The following is a 21,785-nucleotide window of genomic DNA, read 5'->3' as shown; positions in this document are numbered from 1 at the left end:
ACATACATAGACTGACAGACCAGCACAGGGATGGTCGGCATCTAGCATAAAGACTGGAGGACTTACAAAGAAACTAGTAGGGTTCACTGGTAGAACATAACTAGGCACTCAAGTACTGTATTTAAATTGAGATTAGTGATACATACTGGTAAATTCCTATTTCAAGTTTCATGAGAAAAAGCTGCAGTAGATTAAACTAAGTTAATTCCTAGGCAGCATAATAAGATCCTGAGTCTGCTGGTTTACTGGAACTCACTCAAAGCCAGGAAGCAAGTCTGCTAAAGAACCCCAGGAATGAGGACAATTTGTAATTTGTACACTACACAAGTTATAATGTGTTAATTATTGAGCCTAGAGGTACTGGCAGGCAGATTCTGTCATCTTTAGACAGAACCAGGGCACCTCTTTCCCTCAGTTTTCAGTCCTCCTGTATAGAAAAGCTAAGTGGCTGTTCCCTGTAGTTTTATGTTTAAAAACACATCCTTTAGTTATGCTCATCTTCTCATCTAACTCTCCATGAGTAAATGAAAAGGTGTATTTCCCAAAATGTTGAACATCCTTCAGCCTCCAACACTTCCAAGGTTAAGAAAGAAAGAGACAAAGAATGAAAGAACCCGTCAAAGAAACCCGTGATAGTTATGCAGTACATCAGGAGCTGTTTGCATGGTTGCAACTTAGAAATATTCCTCTAAACAAATGTTGCTTTGCAGAAGATAGCTGTCAGTATTGCTCTTGTCTTCTGATGCACTGGTATGGTGCAGCAGAAATTTGACCCTATGTGTTGAACCACTGAAATGACAGGACAGCCTCTCCATCCTTTTTTATCACTGTGCCCTATTAACGAAATGTTCTGCTGTAAATCAATGAAAATCTAAGGTGAAGCCAAGTGCGTTAAAGCACATAAGGAAGGTGTGATTCATGGTTTTAGGTCTTTTCCTCACTGTTTGTTGAATCACCATCACTGAAACACTGATCCTCTGATCTGAATTGAAAGAAAAGATATAATGTAGGATGCTATCCTGTGGGGATAAAGCTGAATGGATTTCACAAAAGAACGCAATTTCTGGAACAATATGTATTGAAATAGGACAGAATCAATACTTGCGTATGAAAACATGTTTTTCGCCTCAGTAATATGATGTTAGAAAACAGTTAAGGAGCTTTCACTAAATGTGAAACATGTCCATCAGTCCTTTTTCATTCTGTCGAAAACCAATCAGAGCAGATTTATGAGGAGATTACAGTGTTTTTGGCGAGTGTGACAGGGCTGATACTGCCCATTGCAGCTGAGTGAAAATCCCACAAAAAACTACAAAGGAGAGGTCAGGCACAAACCAGAATGAGAACACAGCAACCGCGAAGCAAAGCCAAATCTCTGTGAATGCGCGGTAGATCGTACACCAAAGGGACAGAAAATCATTGCTTTGTGAAACACACAATAGGAGACTGTGCTATTTACGCAGCAGAGAAAGGAGGCTGTTTAAAGAAGGACAGATCAGAAAGGACAGGTGGAGATAAGAGCACAGAGGGAGTTAGGGAGGAGGTGAGGGGCAGAGACAGAGAAGCAGAGACTGTGAAAATTGATCTTCACTACAAGGAGAAGTATGAGCAGCGAGTTTAGTTAACTTGTTATAGATGACAGCAGTTAAGCACCTTCAGAAGGTACATTTTTATTCTAATGAGACAGAAAGTTGAAATTGATTTCTTTGTATCGTAGTATCAGATTTAAAACTTACATGATATACTTTGTTTCCTTGGTATTTCCACAGCAGAAAATAGGCATGTGTTATCTTTTAGTGATGATGGTACAACATACAACAGTATGAATGAATGAGTATACAACAGTAAATGGAGACCTGCTCCCTATGTAGATGTATAAAAGTGATATCATGCAGGTGGAGTCACAATTAAAGGTTAACTCACATCCAAGCATATGGTCGGTACTATTTACATCTTAGTCTGTTTCACACTATTGCAGTGCTCAGCAATTGGTAGTTGTAATCTGCCCCCCTCAAATAAACAAAACAAACAAAAACCCATTAATGCACCTGCAAATACTGAACTAGGTGTGATGGAGTAAAGTACAATATTTGTCTCTGAAATGAATTTGAGTCAAAAATAGAAATACTTGAGCACAAATACATTAATATTGTACTTAATTACAGCAGGTCAGTACATTGATATTGCACTTAATTACAGTATGCCAGTACATTCAGTTACATTTACTTTTAAAGTACTCATGTTGTCTCCACTCATTAGGTCTTTATTTTTAGAACAAGCTGTTATAAATCACAGATAAAGATTTTTTCAAATCAGTCAATGTACACAGTGAGACTGACTGAGACTGAAGAAAACTGTCTTTATGATCACATTGAAGCACAATCCTCTGTGACCATCTCTCGACATAAGAACCAGTTAAATTCTCACTTTCCCTCTAAAACAGTGTTAAGAGAGGAAAATAAAAGCAGAACAAAACAAGTGAGATGCGGATGAAATTGTGTGATAGGAAGGAAAAGTGCCTTATGTAGTCGAACAGGTCAGGTGGAAAGGGAACTAGAAAGAAATAAAGTGAGTAAAATGATTTTATGATTTGATTTTACCACAGTAACATTCAAGGTTCAATGAAAGTTCATATAAAGGTTCAATAAAAATTCTCAAACGGTTGGAATAGCTGTATTATTCCAGCTTCATGGGTATAAGATAATGTGATATGTCACTTCAGTGATTCTGTGAAAATAAAAAAGGACAAAAAACGAAGACAATAGATGCTGTTGTGGCCGACTATCACCGTCACAGTTTGCACATTTTCTCAGGTGGAGGAGGGAGCCAGCACAGCGTACCAGTGTTTAACATGAAACAAAACCTGTCCCTGTCATGTAGGATTCTGCAAAACACACTGTAAAGAAGCCCGCTCCTGACACTGATTTCTTTTCCTCTGCCTCTGTCTGTTCTGCTTCTCTCCCAGTCAGTCTTGATTCTTCTCACTCTCACTCTCACCTTTTTGTTTTTTATCTTCCTCCTGACTTCCGTGCTTTCCCTTTTTTCCTGTCACCCACTGTTTGACCATCAGCTGACCCTTAAGAAACATGATAAAATGCAGCTGGAGTAATTGTGTATTTCTGTTTTTCTAATGGTGATAGGAATTGCTATGAACTCTTTATTGAAGAGCCCTATCCTTTCCACCCAACATCACTCTTGACTTCCTGCACAAATTGCTGTTTGCCCTAGTTTGCATTTTCTAAATATTCCTATTTTTTTCATGATTTTTAAATGGCAAAACATTGAAACTGCTGCATTACATTTGAGTGCATCATTGTGATTCAGTGGGCAAATCAGCTCTGAGTCATCTGAGGTGCTGTTTGACTTCATTGCCAATCTGTCTCATAACCTCACATTATGTTTACCAGATATGCAGTGTTTATTTTTTATTCTTTCCTGCCCTACAGAATATTTTATATTGCCACTATCTGTCTAAAACCACATTCACTCACTGCTGGTTGTTTTCTCTCTCTCTCTCTCTCTCTCTCTCTCTCTCTCTCTCTCTCTCTCTCTCGTTCACCTCCAGGATGAAAAGAACCAAGTGTTGATCACAAATGCCTGGCTGCAGCTGGTATGTCTCCTCTGCAAGCACTTTTTCTGTGATCACTCTGTGATAATTGCCAGTTAGTATATTTTTGGAAAGTGTGCGTGTGTGATGTTTGTATCATGTGGGCTCTGCCATTCATTTTTTTCATAACATGGTCCACAAATGACTGCTTTTGAAGCCAGAGAGCGAGGTATAATTTAAAGTTGTAACTACAGAAACTGTTTCTGCAATTACAAAAAAAAAAAAAAAGTTTATATATTGCACTGACACTCAAGGGCCTCATGTGACAGAACGTAATACAAGCCTGAAGGAGGTTGTACAGTGTCATGTCATGTGGTTTTAATGTTGCTTTCACTCCTTTCAAAATAAAAAGACAACAACATCAGACTGTGTCAGAAGGGACATTTGGCACTTTTTTTTAATGGTATTTAATAATAGCATGTGATATGGTAATGTTGCTTGTAAACATATGTCTATGTGATAGGAGGATGGGGCTAAAAATACAGTGGGTACGGAAAGTATTCAGACCCCTTTAAATTTTTCACTCTTTGTGTCATTGCAGCCATTTGCCAAAATCAAAAAAGTTCATTTTATTTCTCATTAATGTACACTCAGCACCCCATCTTGACAGAAAAAAACAGAAATGTAGAAATTTTTGCAAATTTATTAAAAAAAGAAAAACTGACATATCACATGGTCATAAGTATTCAGACCCTGTGCTCAGTATTGAGTAGAAGCACCCTTTTGAGCTAGTACAGCCATGAGTCTTCTTGGGAATGATGCAACAAGTTTTTCACACCTGGATTTGGGGATCCTCTGCCATTCTTCCTTGCAGATCCTCTCCAGTTCTGTCAGGTTGGATGGTGAACGTTGGTGGACAGCCATTTTCAGGTCTCTCCAGAGATGCTCAATTGGCTTTAGGTCAGGGCTCTGGCTGGGCCAGTCAAGAACGGTCACAGAGTTGTTCCGAAGCCACTCCTTTGTTATTTTAGCTGTGTGCTTAGGGTCATTGTCCTGTTGAAAGGTGAACCTTCGGCCCAGTCTGAGGTCCTGAGCACTCTGGAAGAGGTTTTCTTCCAGGATATCTCTGTACTTGGCCGCATTCATCTTTCCTTCAATTGCAACCAGTCGTCCTGTCCCTGCAGCTGAAAAACACCCCCACAACATGATGCTCCCACCACCATGTTTCACTGTAGGGATTGTATTGGGCAGGTGATGAGCAGTGCCTGGTTTTCTCCACACATACCGCTTACAATTAACGCCAAAAAGTTCAATCTTGGTCTCATCAGACCAGAGAATCTTATTTCTCATAGTCTGGGAGTCCTTCATGTGTTTTTTGGCAAACTCTATGCGGGCTTTCATGTGTCTTGCACTGAGGAGAGGCTTCCGTCGGGCCACTCTGCCATAAAGCCCCGACTGGTGGAGGGCTGCAGTGATAGTTGACTCTGTGGAACTTTCTCCCATCTCCCTACTGCATCTCTGGAGCTCAGCCACAGTGATCTTTGGGTTCTTCTTTACCTCTCTCAGCAAGGCTCTTCTCCCACGATTGCTCAGTTTGGCTGGACGGCCAGGTCTAGGAAGAGTTCTGGTCGTCCCAAACTTTTTCCATTTGAGGATTATGGAGGCCACTGTGCTCTTAGGAACCTGGAGTGCTGCAGAAATTCTTTTGTAACCTTGGCCAGATCTGTGCCTTGCCACAATTCTGTCTCTGAGCTCCTTGGGCAGTTCCTTCGACCTCATGATTCTCATTTGCTCTGACATGCACTGTGAGCTGTAAGGTCTTATATAGACAGGTGTGTGCCTTTCCTAATCAAGTCCAATCAGTTTAATTAAACACAGCTGGACTCCAATGAAGGAGCAGAACCATCTCAAGGAGGATCAGAAGAAATGGACAGCATGTGAGTTAAATATGAGTGTCACTGCAAAGGGTCTGAATACTTATGACCATGTGATATTTCAGTTTTTCTTTTTTAATAAATTTGCAAAAATGTCTACATTTCTGTTTTTTTCTGTCAAGATGGGGTGCTGAGTGTACATTAATGAGAAATAAAATGAACTTTTTTGATTTTGGCAAATGGCTACAATGACACAAAGAGTGAAAAATTTAAAGGGGTCTGAATACTTTCCGTACCCACTGTATCTTAAGACAGCTTCATAATGCGTGAAAACATGTTCTCTCAAAAACACTTCTCATCCTAACATTATTTTCAATTGCCCTTTATAATTTAAATTGACTGTACTACAAAGTTATGAGTTGAGTTTGTTTCTAGTGTCAAATTGAGCATTTTTGTACTGTTTGATGGTTTTAGCACTATGAAAACAGTGGCACAGTACCCAATCAAAATTCTTTGTGATTTTTGAAACAATGAGTACTTGATGTCAGATAAACATGCAATGGACTGGTGACCTGTCCAGGGTGTACCTCTGCCTTTCACCCAAAGAGAGCTGGGATAGGTTGCAGCAGATCCTCGTGACCCTGGTTCAGGAATAAGCGGGTATAGATAATGGATGGATGGATGAATGTCAGATAAACATACTGTAGGCAAAACCTACATCTTATTTCCACATGTAAAATGACAGTTTTAACTACTATGCTAGATTTTATCAGTTAATCAGAAAACATGGAAATAAAGGTCTTTTATATAGCAGTGTAGTTCTGGTATTATAAGGAAAATTGTAAGACCAGATACTTAATCCTAACACTGGTTGCAAATCTTACATACTAGTTCTTATTTTCAACTATAATCTACCTTTAACATTACAAGAGAAGAGGCAGATGGCAGATGTAGTGCTATGTCAGGTAATGTTGGCTCAGGTTGGTGGAGTGTAGGCTTCTAAATCCTCTAAGACTTGTACTTGTTTTCAGTTTAGGAACAACTTTGCAAGGTTTTTTGACTATTTAGATTTGCTCTGACAGCCCAGTGCACTGTGCTTGTGACTGGACATGCTTATTTACAGTTGCAGAGCTGTGTCCAGACAATCTCTGTTTAAGGAGAAGTTTAATGGAATGTTAGTTGTCAGGTTTCTAACGGCATCTACTGTATGCATCACCATCTAAGCTGCTCAACTCAGCTACACCTACTCCATCATGGAGAGTTGAAAATAAGTTAACAGTACCAGAAATAGGAATTATAGCTGCTTAGTGGCTTAAGGAAAATATTACATCAGGACAGTCAGTAGGTTAAAAAAGCCTCATCATCACAACAGCCCCAGTCAAAGTAGTCCATAATGCATGTCACTGCCTCAGGTTGAGTTGGCTGTAAACCTGATTACATGATATGAATTAATCAATTTTTCAGGAGCCCACTTCTTTAATACTGGCATTTGGTATAATGGCTTAAAGGGGCTTTGCAGATGCAGCAGATTTTAAAGTAAACCCAAGAAATACATTAAGTAGCACACAGAAAGTGAAATAAGAAGTGGCAGGTTCGCTTTTCATTTTAACTGGTTCTTAACTGTGAGAATTGTAATAAGCTCAAGTGTTCTATAACCATGGTGTTACTTTGTAATCCTTATAGCCAGCTCTTATGGTTGAGTGCACTTTAGAGGGTCAGTTCCCTTTAATGAATAAAAAGCAATTTCACCTGGATTTGAAGATACTGTACCTGTCTCGGATATTTCTGGCCCGACTGAATACAGTGTACAGTAGGAGAATGAGACAGCATTCACCACACTGAAATTAAAATCCTCAGCAATGTGTCTTTCCAGAAACTGTGTCATTGTTAATCTTGATAAAGTACAATTCATGCTGTCACTGTTTTCAGTGGATCTACTTTCTACAACACCTGCTCACACCGTGGATTATCCGGTGTAACTGGGACACCACTTCTGGAAAGGTATATTACTGCTGAAGATTTTAAATACATTTTTTCCATTGCTGTGAGCAGTACAAATGAAAATCCATTTACTTCAAGTATTTTGGAGTAAAGACAAAAATCTCAAAACTGCACTAAAAAAAACAAAACTTTGAATATTGCTTAAAAGTGTGACTTAAATGCACGTTTTAGAGAAATTATATTTCAGAATTTATATATACAGTAAAATGTCCATTCATTATCTATATCTCTTATTCCTATCAAAAGTCATGACGGGGCTGGAGCCAATCCCAGCTGACACTGGGCAAGAGGCGGGGCAGCAAACCAGAGAATTTATATGCATTTACAAGAAAAAAAAAAAAAAAAACATAACTGGAATAAATAATTTATGACCAATTTATTATCCAGTTATAAGTGTAATTTAGAGGCTTCTGGCTCTTCTAGCAAAAAGAGGATTTGCTGTGGCAGAATTAACGTCGAGAAGAAAGACTAACAAAAACAATCAATACTAAATATTGACTTATCTCCCCAACTACTTCAACTATTACTTTTATTGGTTGTGTGACATTTTATACATTTGTATCCTGCAACATTATCAGCCTCAATATTGCATTCAGTGTACAATATAAGACCCTTGTGACAGATTAGTGATGCGTTCTTAAGTTTCTGTTATGTAAGGCCAAACCTATTCTTAGACAGCTGTTACCTTACACAGCTTAGTGTCCTTCTGTTCCTGACTACTTAGTTAGCGAGCTGTGTTGGCTGTTAGTTGTGGTTTCCCGGCCAATGAACATGAAAAGAAGGCTTTCTAGCACCAAACTGCCAAGGCTCACAGATGACAAGTGGAGTGATTAAGTCATTAGCTGCATGAGTGGAGACATATGTCAGCACGGCCGCTTTAAATGGATGGCATCTCTTTGAAGAGAATATGGTTTTGGGATGATTGTAAAAATCACTATTACACACAGAGACACACTACACAGACAACAAGGCCACATGGACAAAAATACACATTACATACACAAGCACACACACACACATACAAATGAATTTTCCTGGTGCACCGTGGCCACACTAATAACAGGAGTGTATTTGCTCCATGAGGAATTTGCCCTATGGCTGCAACGTCTGAACCTCTCCATCTGTACAGTATGTGAAACATCTGTACTTATGTGTACTAGAAACTGGAGTCTGACTGATACATTGGCAAACCAATATACGCTATCGGCCGATATGAGCTATTTGCAGACAAATCAGTACCACATTCATAATGGTAGACAAGTGATAATTAAAAGAAATGTAGAGACCAAAGATGAATCCTTCAATGTCATACTTTAATTTAACGTATGCCAGCATGGAAAATAAGTGCATTAATTTGTATTTGTGAATATTCACCGTGTGTGTGGAAGGAGGGTGGCTGTATTTGCATGAAAAAAAAAAAACATAACTGGAATAAATAATTTGTGAGCAATTTATTATCCAGTTATAACTGTGGCTGTGATTTGATCATGCCGGCATGACGGTAGACTCCTACGGGTTAATTCAAATACTGTTCAAATACTTCAGAACGTGGGTGTGTGTGTGTGTGCGGATGTGTGTGTGTGTGTGTGTGGGTGTGTGTGTCATATACTGGTTGGATTTAAAAATCATCAAATCCAAGTCCAATTTGGTATCGGTCTTAAAAACCCTGTATCAGCCGGACTTCAGAAGCAGCTACCCTCCTTCCACACACACACAGTGAATATACACAAATTAATGCACTTATATTCCAAAATACGCAGTCAAAATCAAAGTGTTCCTCAAATCACACATCATCGGCCCATTTGTTATAGTGTTTATAATGAAAAGAGACTCAGAGGTGACAGACAGCACAGACTCAGTGTTTGTGTTTTTAGATGCTTTGATGCTCGGCTCAGTTAGCTCCTGGCTCAAATGAGAGTGCAGGGGTCAGTGCCAGCAACTGTTGCCCTGGCAAGGTTAACACTGCCAGGCTTCATTAGCAGAGTTGGAGACAAAATGTAAGAGCCAACAGCTGTTGCAATTATATCCTGTGTGAAGCAGGGTTTTTAGATTTCCATTTCATCTGAGGTTGATTGTAAAGAGTTTTTGATGCATGTTAGTCTTGCATTAACACTGCGCTCCAGCATATATTTTAAGGATAGAGGCTGTGGATCACAGATTACGTTTGCAGCGTGTGTCATTGTACCAACCTAGTTAACCTGTAAAACACATCTTTCTGACAGAGCTGTAAAGGTCAACTAATACTATAAATCTGCTTGTTTGGATTGTATAACCACCAAAAACCGCTTATAAAACAGTGGCATTTGCTACATCTTCACTCCATTAACTTTTATAATCAATGTGTTTTGTCCTCGCCTTAATGTCTGCTTTTTATTTGCTTACCTTTTTGACGGCTCTCTCTATCCATTGTTGGTTTCAGTACTGGACAGATATTTACCTCTCATGGAACCCAGAGAGCTACCCTGGGGTTCAGAACCTACGCTTCCCCTCCAATCTGATTTGGGTCCCAGATATCCTCCTCTACAACAGGTACAGATGGTTAATCTGATCTTTTGATGTTCTGCTTTTTTGGACAGTATAATTTCCAGAACCCAGGATGGTATCTTTAACAGTGAATACTTTACTTTCAACTAATCAACTAATTGATTAATAATTATAGGTACAATCGGACAAAATATTGAACAATTACAATAGCATTAACCATTTGTTATTTCCACACTATTCCATTTAAAACCAGTTCAGTTATTTGATTATTTAAATTAGTAAACTTAGTTAAAGAAGTGAAAAAGAAGGGTAGTTAAAATGACGAAACCTGAGTTTTGTTGGTACTTGTATTGGTAGCTACTGGCGTAAGCACCAGTTCTGTGATTATAGTTTGCATTTTCTCCTTACTTTTCTTTTTCCCTGCTCTCTTCTTCTATTTACACCAGACTGTTTTCTGTTACCCATGTCCAGATACCGTAGATTGCCTGGTCTCTGTTTACCCAGTTAGCACGGTGGATAAAAATATTCCCCTGATGAAATTTCACTCTTGGTTACAGCCTCATTTAATGAGATGATTATGCTGATTCCCTCTGGGAGGACATACACCATACCTCCCATGGTGCTTTGCATCTGTTGTGTGTAATGGGCAGCACTGGAGCAATGTCCCTTAATGTATCTGCAACATTTTAGGGGATTTTTTCTTTTATTTTAGGTACCATCATATAAAGATATTTATATGATGTTTATGATATTTATAAGCGTGGCTCACATTCACATCATGCTCCGTAAGTCTCTGTTGAAAACATGTCTGGCTGAGCTCATCTCTAGTTTGATTGTCTAAGAATGTTTGATAATGAAGAAGAATAATATGTGTAGCGTGTTGGTTTCTTTAATTTAGAGATCAGTCTAGAAGGGAACTTCTGCTGCTGCTGCACAGAAAAATTGCCTAGATACAAAGAAATTAGATTGCTAGATGTTGATATTCACAGTGCAGCATGGAACGATTTAAGGACCCCACTGAGTTTTCCAGTGAGTAACTTGATTGTTTTCCAAAGACTTTTTGGGTTTCAGCCTTTTTTGTAGCACCGATTTTGTCCTCAAAAGACTATATGACACTTGTAAAGAGCTGACTGCATGGTAAATAAATAACATCCAGCTGTGACATACTGAAAAATCAACAGCTAGTGAAATTATGGCTCATATGAGTAATAAGGTCCTCAGTTTTCTTCATTTAGCTGAAACATTATACAAGAACTGTAATTATGCAACACTGGCTCCAAATGAACAATGGGACAGGAAGAGCAGCCAAAAAAGGAAAAGAAAAAATATGTTTACCTTCCAGAGAAATATGCTCTTTCTATCTTGACGTTCTTTCAGCTCTGTAAGATTCCATTATTTATCTTGGAGCCTGCAACAGTGAGATAGACACACATAAGATAAAATGCAGAAAGTTGGAAGCATCAGACACTGAAAAGTATATTATTTGGTTATTGCATCCAGTTTCACACAGCAAACAAGGTGATGGAAGAGAGGATTTACCTCCCTTATTAAATCATGAAATGTGATGTGTGGTGCTCATGTTTATGTGGCATCAGGGGAGAGAGGTGGTGTGATTTTTTGACCATTTTGAAACGGTTACGCTGCAACGAAGGGTATTTAACAGGGGAGTAAGATTTTTAATGCACCAGTCCTTCTCACACTTCCTTAGAAAACCCTAGCCCACATACTTGTATATACATAGACGAAGATGATATTACACTCATAAAGAATCACATAGACAACATGACACAAGGCAGAGTTGACATTAATTGATGGTACTGGCATTTCAATGCTACCCTCAAGGTGAGTGAGCATCCTTTTATGGGTGGAGAAAGTAACATATTTCCAGCTAGTGTGTGAGGGAGATGGAGAAAGGATACGTCTTGCTATCTAACAGGGACGATACAGAACATTAGGCAGCTTACGGTCTGGGATCAGAAACCACTAATGATAACGACAATATAGTTCTGACACAGACCCAGACTGAAACTGACGTTCCTTAGGCATGCAGTATTGATCGTGAGTAAAAGCAATCATTTTAACTTTAATGAAGCAAGAAAAGAGATTAAAATCAGATATCAGATAAGATGAATTAATACTAATTCTGAGAAAATAGTTCACTGGTGCAGCAAGAGAAATACATAGTGATTATAAAAAGTGAATTTTAAAGCAGAATAATGCAGTAGGTATCTTTATACATACAAAAAAACATTGTTTTTACATTGCCCTGTATAACAGAATTGCATTTACAACCCAGCAATAATGTAGGACATGCTGTACTTACATTTTCTCCAGGTACTCTGGTTTCCTCCCACAGTCCAAAAACATGTATGTCAGGTTGATTGGTGACTCTAAATTGCCCATAGGAGTGAGTGTGAGTGTGTGAGGTTGTTTGTCTCTATGTGGCCCTGTGATGGACTGGTGACCTGTCCAGGGTGTACCCCTGCCTTCTGCCTGAAAGAGAGCTGGGACAGACTCCAGCAGATCCCTGTGACCCAATGTAGGAATAAGATAATGGATGAATGGATGGATGCTGTACATACATTTACACCATTTAGGAAATGTTCCTAATAATTTAGTTTCAGTTTGATACAATAAACACTTATACTGAACATGGCCACAGCATTTCTTTCTTCAGTATTTCTTCACAGTTTCACAGAAGGAATCCCAGGAAAACACCTATGAGATCTGCTGCATGACAGTTTGTGTGTCACTGAGGCCATGATTACTGTAAAAAACATGATACTGCATATGCTTAGGTCCGAAGAGGTAATGTACAAAGTAACACACACTCATACCACATACACACACAGACACACACTAAAGTCCAGTAGCAGTGAAAACAACTAAACCTGATTAGATTGAGCAGAATCTGGATTTGATCCAACTCAGTATTCAGAACTGAGGAGACCTGTGAAAGCTTGGACTCTATGTGACTGCATGTTGCAATGAGGAAGACTGATGGCTATTATTCTAATGCAGCAAACAGCAGTTCCAGTAGTCTTCCTCTCTGCATGAGTTTTGGAGAGGATGGCAGGAGTTTCTATAACAATCCCTTAGGAAAAAGATCAATGACTGATGTTGTTTTTCCATTTGCCGAAAGTGCAGTAATGTATTTTCTTGTAGCCACTATACCAGATGCAGAATAGTCAGTTTTTCCAGCCCGCAGCTGGGTAGTCTCTCAAAGTTAGTCCAAAACTTTTTGGACATGAACATGAGCTGTATGCATATGTACTCATGTCAACACAGATAAAAACATATCCTTTTCAGAAGAATAATATATACACCTGTCCCAGGCATGATTCTGGATATTTCACTATTAGCCACTTGGAAGCTGGGACACAAAGGGACTGAGTTTTCTGTTGTCATATCTAAATAATGTAAGCTATCTGTCTGACAAGCTGCTTTCTTTAGTATAGACAGTTTTACTTGTGCATCAAGCGTGTGCGATGCTGTCTGCACTGACCTTAGCTTTCTTTCTGAATCACTTTTGCATCCTGTATTTGTGTTTTGATGGTTTTGAAAATGAGAATTTCAACCTTTCACGTCATATGCTAATGTCACCCAATTAAAGTATTTTAAGTACACATACTCTAAATGCCATTACAAGGCTAAATGTTCATTTAGATAATTTATTCCCTTAGTGGATAAGAGCAATTATAGCTGTTGCAAACTGTACTCCCAGCCTCTTTGTTTTCCACCCTCTGCTAAGTGAAAAGACTGATTAGATTTAGATTATTGATGTAGCAACTATAAATCTGCTTTGGGTAAAGCCTTGTTGTGTTTTATGTCTCCTGGGCACAGTCCCAATGCGTTTGTCAAAATTTATGGTCTACTTGTCCAACAAAAAGCCTTCAGGAAGCATTTAACATGCCCCTCACTTTCTTCCTCTGCTTCCAGTCTCACACTGTTGGCAATAGAAATGTAGCAATGGACAGTAATAGATGATGGTGTGAGTCCAGATATTGTGTGGCTTTGCATGAGCTGTCATTGAAGCATTTCCTTCTCTCAAATGTAAGGAGGTGATGTTTTCAGTCTTGTATGACTGTCCCCATTTGTCTGTCTCTTCCATTATTCAGTATATTACCAGACTCAGATTCTGCTCAGCTGTACTTACAGAGACAATGGTACTTTGTGCTGAATGCCTGATATGCTCATAGTAACATTGTGTTTTTTCTTCAGGAAACCACATATGTCTGTACAAATATTCATGTCAGTCGATCCAGATGTTGATCTTTCAGTGTGGATGTGACAAACAAATATTTACTATAACTTCAATTCAATAAAATGCATTGTCCATTACTAGCCTGACGTTTCATATGGTACAAAGCCTAAAATACCACAACCAGATTTAGGTATTCTCCAAATAATCAGCCACACTGACCATGAGATTAGTACTCTCTCATTCACTCATTAACATTAACTCAGAGAGTACTTTATAGTTAACAGTTAGTTATGAAATTGAACATTTTTTCTCCAGGCATTTTGAGAACACTTTTTAAAAGTATCAATTAACATGGCTCATTTTTGTTATTCATGAGGTTCCTCTTTCTACTGCAATGAATGCAGAGAGACATTTCAGATCCAGTATAAAAGAGGCTAAGAATGGATGTCCCCAGATATATGAAGCCCTTTGGTTTTATTCTCTAAAAGAAAAGTGAAAGGTTGTAATTTTCCAATGACAGCTTTTGTATTTGTGCGGATTGTGTAATCTTCTGGTTTTGCTATCTGTACCCTAGTGTAAATAATGCCTGTCTGTTTGAAGGACATTTCGATAGCAGACAACCATGTTTGTTTTAGATCATCAGAAAATTAAACACTATCTGTCTGGATCTGCTCTAATCCTGTTTGTCTCTACCTCTCTCTGTCACCTTCATTCTCACCTGCTGTTTATTGTCTGGGCTTCACTATTTATCTGTCTACATTTGTACTTAACTCTCAATCAACTTTCTAACCTCAGGTTCTATTATCCTCTGCTTTCTGTCTCTTTATTTGGGAATGTTATTTCTTATGTTTTTTTTGGGAGGGGGGTTCAAATGATCTATTACTGTTTTTACATTATCCACTTTTGTCTCCTCGTAGTGCTGATGAGAGGTTTGATGCTACGTTCCACACAAATGTGCTGGTCAATGCTTCAGGATCCTGTCAATACATCCCACCAGGTGATACCTCCAGCCTATTCTTTGTCACTGTTGTTATCTAAATTGTAATCATTCATAGCTGCAGTTATTATAACCTCACCAACATCACCATCTTTTCACATCACCACTGTTAAGATCATCATTGTTACATTATTAGCACTATCATTAATGTAATCATTATCACTGTCATCAGCATGCTCATCATTATCACCTAACTCTGAGTGTGTAACTTCCACCTTTCTCATCAGCATAATAGGTCATTTGCAAGGTACAAGAGACTGGACTGGTCTTAACTTAGTTGAAAGGTGAATGTTTTTTTTTTTTTTAATCAGAATTTCATCATAAACTATCATTAGATTTTTTTTTACCAGAAACACCAAAGCATGATGAATATTTGCAATTCTTTTTTGTCTGGAAATTTTTCTTATTTACTATTATAGTGCATCTCAGAATCAACCCCATCTTAACATGCTCCCCTAACACACTCCTTGATCATACCAATCAGCCTGTTAGCATCCAATATCTAGGACAATGACAAACTCTAAATAATCCCAATTGTTGGCATCATGTTGCTACCCCAATTCAACAATCCAAATATGTGCTGCGGTTTACAAATCAGTCCACCTTACAAAATCTATGCTTAGCTATCTTTGCCCCAGTCATACAGCTTACTTCACAGAGGCATTCACTGGAGTTAAAATGCATTGTCCTCCATGTTTTTTACTGCCTGGTTCAAGCTGTCCCTCTTTATCACCGACTCACTTAACTTTCCAGCCACGCTCCATTGTCAGATCTTTGTTTAAGCTTTTCCCTCTGGAAGGCCATTTTTAGAGCATCAATTGTAAGTTCCACAAAATACACAAAGTCCGGTCTTAGGTTAGTTCCGAGCTGACTACCTAAGTCTTCATGAACACTCTTGTTCCTTCTTTTCATCCATTGAGTTTACCTCTGGCAGCTTTCTGTCCATAGCTGGTGCCAGACATTTCAACACTTCATTATGTCCCTAGGGGTCAATCTCAGTTCCCTTATTCTATGACTCCTTGGTCCCCGGTTGACCATCTAAGACACAAGGAAAAGATGCAAGTGAGAAAACATGGATGTAAATATTGGAATTGAGATTCACAATAAGACAATTGCCCTTGCACATCTACTCAGATTTTAGGTAGAACGTTTCATGAATTGAATCCCACCTGCCTTCATGTTCCACTCTCCAATATAGTTCAGTGGTTTCATTTTTAAATGCAATGACTTCAGTTTTGTTAATTAAATCACCTATGAACTGTCACAGTTTGTGCTTTCCTCTGTAATGCTGTTTTTTCAGAAACTTTAATTTTATACATTTTATAAATGTTCTTTGATTAATATAATATAAACCTATAGAATGTAGAGACAGTGATTTGATGAGCTGATGTTCTGACTCTGAAGCTTAAAGAGTGTCCTGACATGAAATTATTTGCAAGGAAAGACTTCCTGTCACAACTGATGTCTATTTTCATATCAGGCTGATCATTTTTAAAGTTTTTTTGTGAAAATTGAAATAGGAGAGATACTAATTCAATGAAGTAAATAGTCAAAGCACATATCACAAGCAAGTATTTAGCACCAAAAGTAACCTTTCCCAACACTTCTCTCCAGGCATCCTGAAGAGTACCTGCTACATTGATGTGAGGTGGTTCCCGTTCGATGTGCAGAAGTGTGACCTGAAGTTTGGGTCCTGGACTCACAACGGCTGGCTGCTGGACCTCCAGATGATGGACGTGGACATCTCTACCTACATACCCAATGGAGAATGGGACCTTGTAGGTAAGAAGAACACAAGTGCACACTAAGACACAGTCAGGTGCAGAAAACCAGTAAAACAAAATAAGGGAAATCAGCTTCCTGCTGCTTACGTCCAGCGGGGTGTTGCTGTAAATTGCCTTTCTAAAGTTTCAGTGAAAAGTGATTGAAGTGAATGTTAGTGGACCATTACCATTAGGTGAAAAGAGCCTCAAACTGGCTGTTTATCAGGGCAGACTGAGCACAAAATGAAATATTCTGTTCTGCATTGACACAACAGGATAGACATAGAGTGATGCAGGCACAGACTGAAAAAGCATATGAATATTTGTTAGATATGTTTCAGCGTTAGAAGGAATCTGAAAAGTGACACTTTCAACATTAGCTGCACCTTCATTGTCATATTCTGCAGAGTTAGACAACCAGTCAGCATCATGCAGCTCTAACGGCATGTGTTTCAGTGATACTGACTCCCTTGTAAGATGCCATTCTCACCGTCAGTCAGTCCTGCTTAACGCGTGTTGCGTATATCCTGGGGAATATTGCTACTGTTTAGAAGCTGCATACATAAATTTCCTAATTATTTCTTAGACTCTTATACCATTTATTTGATTATATACATTTATTTTAAATAGAAAAAGTGGGCCTTATATTTACTATTTATCATTCTTTTATTTTGCTGTGTAAACATTAGTAATAATTCGACAAATTAAAACTATTCTATTCAAATTAAAACTATTCTAGGAGACAGGCTAAGACTAATCCCAATTCCACATCACTAAATCACTTTAGGTTACCTTTCTGAATTGTTAATAAGCAACTGACAGCCATCTGGTAGACAGATGCTTTGAAGGCAAGAATGTAAATATAACAGGTAATAGAGAAAAGTTTATTAATATTTTAATTAATTTAACATTTGTTTTGTAATAAGCCAAATGTTGTTCATGAATTAATGTCTTCTTGAGACTTGGTTTAAATGGTTTATATTAGACTTCATTCTTGCTGGGTGCCAGTGTTTTGTCAGGTTTAAATTGTATATTTTCCTTGTACTTCATGCCATCCAACCATGAACACAATCAATAAAAACTGAGGAATTCAGAAATTTGGTTTAGAGCAAAGGTTCCCAAACGTTTTTCTGCAGGACTCCCCTATTTAGATATAAATATTTTCTTACCTATTTTTCTGCCTCTAATTTCTTTGAACCATCCTGTCTTTCCCTGTGCAGATGAAGGACTCTCATTATCGCTAAACTAATTTTGTATGTTAATCAGAAGCCAACAGAAGAATTCACATTCACATATACAAACATACTTAGACACAAAGTGAGTGTACCCAGCTGGCTGGGAGAATAGAGGGGGAGCCAAGGGTGTGTGTGTGACAGCTGGCCCAGGGATGGTTCACTTAATCCAGGCAGCAAGCTGGCCAAGAGCACACACTGTCCTGGTGCCTCAGAACATACCCATGCCCCTGCCAGTGTACACACTTACACACACACACACACACCCTCACACACACACACACACACACATATTCACACACACACAGGATGTGGTGGACACATCTGCTGGTCTGCAATCCATCAAATTAATAGATGACTAAAAAGGCTATTTCTCTTCAGTGTTCAAGTGACACATTTTTAATGAAAAGAAATTGGATCCAGACAATTAGTTTAAATTGAATTTCTATAGAAACCAATGCTGTTTTCACACACATATGACATCCCCATTCCAGCCTCTTCGTGAGTGTGAGTTGCGCAACAAGGCTTCATTCAGAATCTCTAAACACTGAAACATATGAATGGTTACAATGCTGCTCGAGCCAAAATCAAAGTCAGCACTTTAGGTTGAGTTTGACTGCCCGTGCTGACCGCTGACTGTGAGTACAAGTGACACTCCCTTCCTCGCTCACTCTAATACACTTAAAAAAACCCACAGATTTCCAAGGTTATTGATTTCTCATCGAAGGGAAGAGACAAAACGATACGTAGTCCACTTTGGTACACAATGGCTCTTATACACACAAATTCAACCTATGATTATTTTTGACCAGACCAAGGCGATATTGTTTTCTGTGGCTAATCTGTTATACCAACCAGATTAGTAGCATGATGGTGAATATGCCAGCAAGACAGACAAGGCAGAGTAGGCACTGAAGGCTCATTTGAGTTTGAAACTAAATTTAAAGGTTGTGGAGGTCAGATTCATGCGATTGTGAGCATGGATGGTTTTGTGTGTCTCTGTGTGTCAGCCATGTGATAGACTGGTGTCACATACCCTGGCTATTATCCAGTGCCACATATGAATGTACATCAAGCCTTCACAAAAGAATTTCTGTGGTAGTTTGATAGATTTGTTGGCAGTGTACCTGTTTCCCAACCAATGTTCATTCTACATACACCACTGCAGTGTATGGTTAACATCTGTGCGTATGACTCTTTGGTCTGCAGAGATGTGAATTTACTACAGCTTCCTCTGCATTTTCTAACCCTAGGGCGCCTGTTGCACTCCAGCTATCCAAAGATAGATGAGAGATCTAGGAATAGCCTCTCCTAAGGTCCCTACCTTTCATTTTCCCTCATATCTTAAGCATTTTTTTGTTGTCCTAAGGATCTTTGGATGAGAGTGTGATCCACAACTAATAAAAAATAACATAGTCTCAAATCTCAAATATTAGTTATCAGTAAGTCAGTGACTGATTTAAAATACGGCTTCTGGTGTAAAAGTAAATAAATAAAAATAATTCATTCACTAGAGTCAGTACAAATCTTAGGGAAGCTGTATTTTCTGTCTCTGATGATTTTGATCAAATAAGCTCAACTGCCTGTTCACTGCTGCTACAATTGAACAATTGTCCCTGCTTTGTTTTTACCATCCACTACTTATTACCCTTCAAATTCAATTCCATTGTGTTTATCCTGTAATATCTAAATGACTTCTGCCACTGCTATTTCTTATGAAATGCTATATACACCACCAGTCAAAAGTTTGGACACACCTTACCATCGAATTGAATGAGAAAGTGTGTCCGACTGTTTGAATGGTGTTGTAATTAAATTGTCTTGCCTTGCCATAGATCAGGAAGTGTTGCTGATGTTAAGCTGTAAAGTTCATTGGACTATTCGTAAATTTAACCTGCGTTGTCCACAACTCACAAAGCTGGCATCAAGCCAGTCGAAGTACAGATTCAGAATAAGACTGCAGCCAAGCAAGGGGCTGTAGAAAACATATTATTAATGATGCAGGACACAAAGTGTAGGGCTTTAACTTGATTGATACCTTGTACAACAATAAGCTGTGTTTTTAGTGAGTTTTGATCAGCGAAAAAGCAGGTTTAAACACAAGGTGAAACAGATTTGAGTAGATTATTGTTTTATATAAAAGATTAGAGGCACTTTCCCACATGGTGACCAAGACAATATGTTAATGCCGTATATGACTGCGCTCAGTGAAAGCCTGAGATTTTACCTTTAGATATAACAAAAACCTTAAATTAAAATTTAACAAATTTAACTTTTTTTTAACAGTAACAAATGTCCAACCTACTGCTTTATACAGAATATAAAGAAACAAAATGTTTTATGTTTTGTTTTGACAGCATATTTTTCATTGCCTTTGAGGGATTCAAATTGAACTTCTCTTTTGAACCATAGAAATATAGTACCACTACAGATTTTACAGTTCACTGATTGTTACTGTAACTAATCCTCTCTGCCAAGCACAGTCAGGAACACTGTAAAAATGCCAATAAAGTTTAAATCACCCCATGTCTTTGCAATAATGGCTTAATTTACAATGTCTCAGAAATTATTCAGCTAAGCAGAACTGGGAACAGGAACCTTACTGTATAATGCTGTGTTTTCGACCTTTAATCTACTTTGTCTACATTTGTCTCCCAGGTGTGCCAGCTAAGCGTAATGAGCTGTACTATGAGTGCTGTAAAGAGCCTTACCCTGATGTGACGTTCACGGTCACCATGCGTCGGAGAACACTTTACTACGGCCTCAACTTGCTCATCCCCTGTGTGCTCATCTCTGGTCTGGCCCTGCTGGTCTTCCTGCTCCCTGCAGACTCTGGAGAGAAGATTTCACTGGGTATGGAGTAGGATACATGCACACAAAGTCTCACACACCAATCAAAGGGAAAGGGATTTATGATTATAACCACACATGGCAACAAAAATGTATCTCTCCCTCACTAGCCTGGGTAATCTCAGTCCACCAGATCCTGACACTACTGCTAACCCATTCATTTTCATTATAGTCCTTGCTCTCTGCTAATGCTGATATCATGGCTGTGAATTAGCATTTATGTTGGATTCTGCTCATTAGATGATGAATAAAAGCTCCATTATAAACACAATAAAGATTATTACCTGGACCTGAAAATGCCAGCTTTTTTTAAAAATGCAGTGAGATAAGGTGAGAATAAATATATAACTGTGATCATCCCCTTGATGGAAAAAAAATGGCTGAATATTCCAAAATAAGTCCACATCTGTTTTCACCTATTTTGAAACAACCAGATGTATTTATTTTGAGTACTCTCAAATCACCATTTAAGTGAAAACTAGACTGTGATGTAAGACTATTTGCTTTGGTTTACTGCTCATCTCTGTATGCTGCCTTTTTCTTTTCCAGGCATCACAGTGCTGCTGTCTCTGACAGTGTTCATGTTACTGGTGGCAGAGATCATGCCTGCCACTTCAGACTCTGTTCCGCTGATTGGTAAGACATTTCCCTGTTCCCCTATTGCTCATTTTAATAATTATGGGATTGTGTGATCTTCTTTGAAAATTATGAAAAGCAAGAAAACAAAAAAACAATTTAGATGTATCAAAAAATGATCAAGGGATATTTTCTGGACACCTACTTGTGACAGACTCATAATAAGGTTAGAAAAACATTCAAATCTTCCACTTTCT

The 21,785-nt window shown here is 38.5% G+C and overlaps 1 protein-coding gene across 1 annotated transcript in view; it reads left to right on the top strand.

Annotated features, from left to right (window-relative positions):
* The window catches only part of chrna8 (cholinergic receptor, nicotinic, alpha 8), a 36,793-nt gene that overhangs the window by 11,227 nt on the left and 3,781 nt on the right, over positions 1-21,785 (top strand). The window contains exons 3-8 of the mRNA XM_026304163.1: positions 3,566-3,610; positions 9,842-9,951; positions 15,028-15,107; positions 16,722-16,889; positions 20,761-20,955; positions 21,502-21,588. Coding sequence (XP_026159948.1) covers positions 3,566-3,610; positions 9,842-9,951; positions 15,028-15,107; positions 16,722-16,889; positions 20,761-20,955; positions 21,502-21,588 — 685 coding nt within the window. The remainder of the gene's footprint in view (positions 1-3,565; positions 3,611-9,841; positions 9,952-15,027; positions 15,108-16,721; positions 16,890-20,760; positions 20,956-21,501; positions 21,589-21,785) is intronic.

Source organism: Mastacembelus armatus, chromosome 1 (genome assembly GCF_900324485.2).
Source record: "Mastacembelus armatus chromosome 1, fMasArm1.2, whole genome shotgun sequence".
NCBI lineage: Eukaryota > Metazoa > Chordata > Actinopteri > Synbranchiformes > Mastacembelidae > Mastacembelus > Mastacembelus armatus.
The sequence above is the reverse complement of the archived record's forward strand: the minus strand, read 5'-3'. Positions and strand labels throughout refer to the sequence as shown.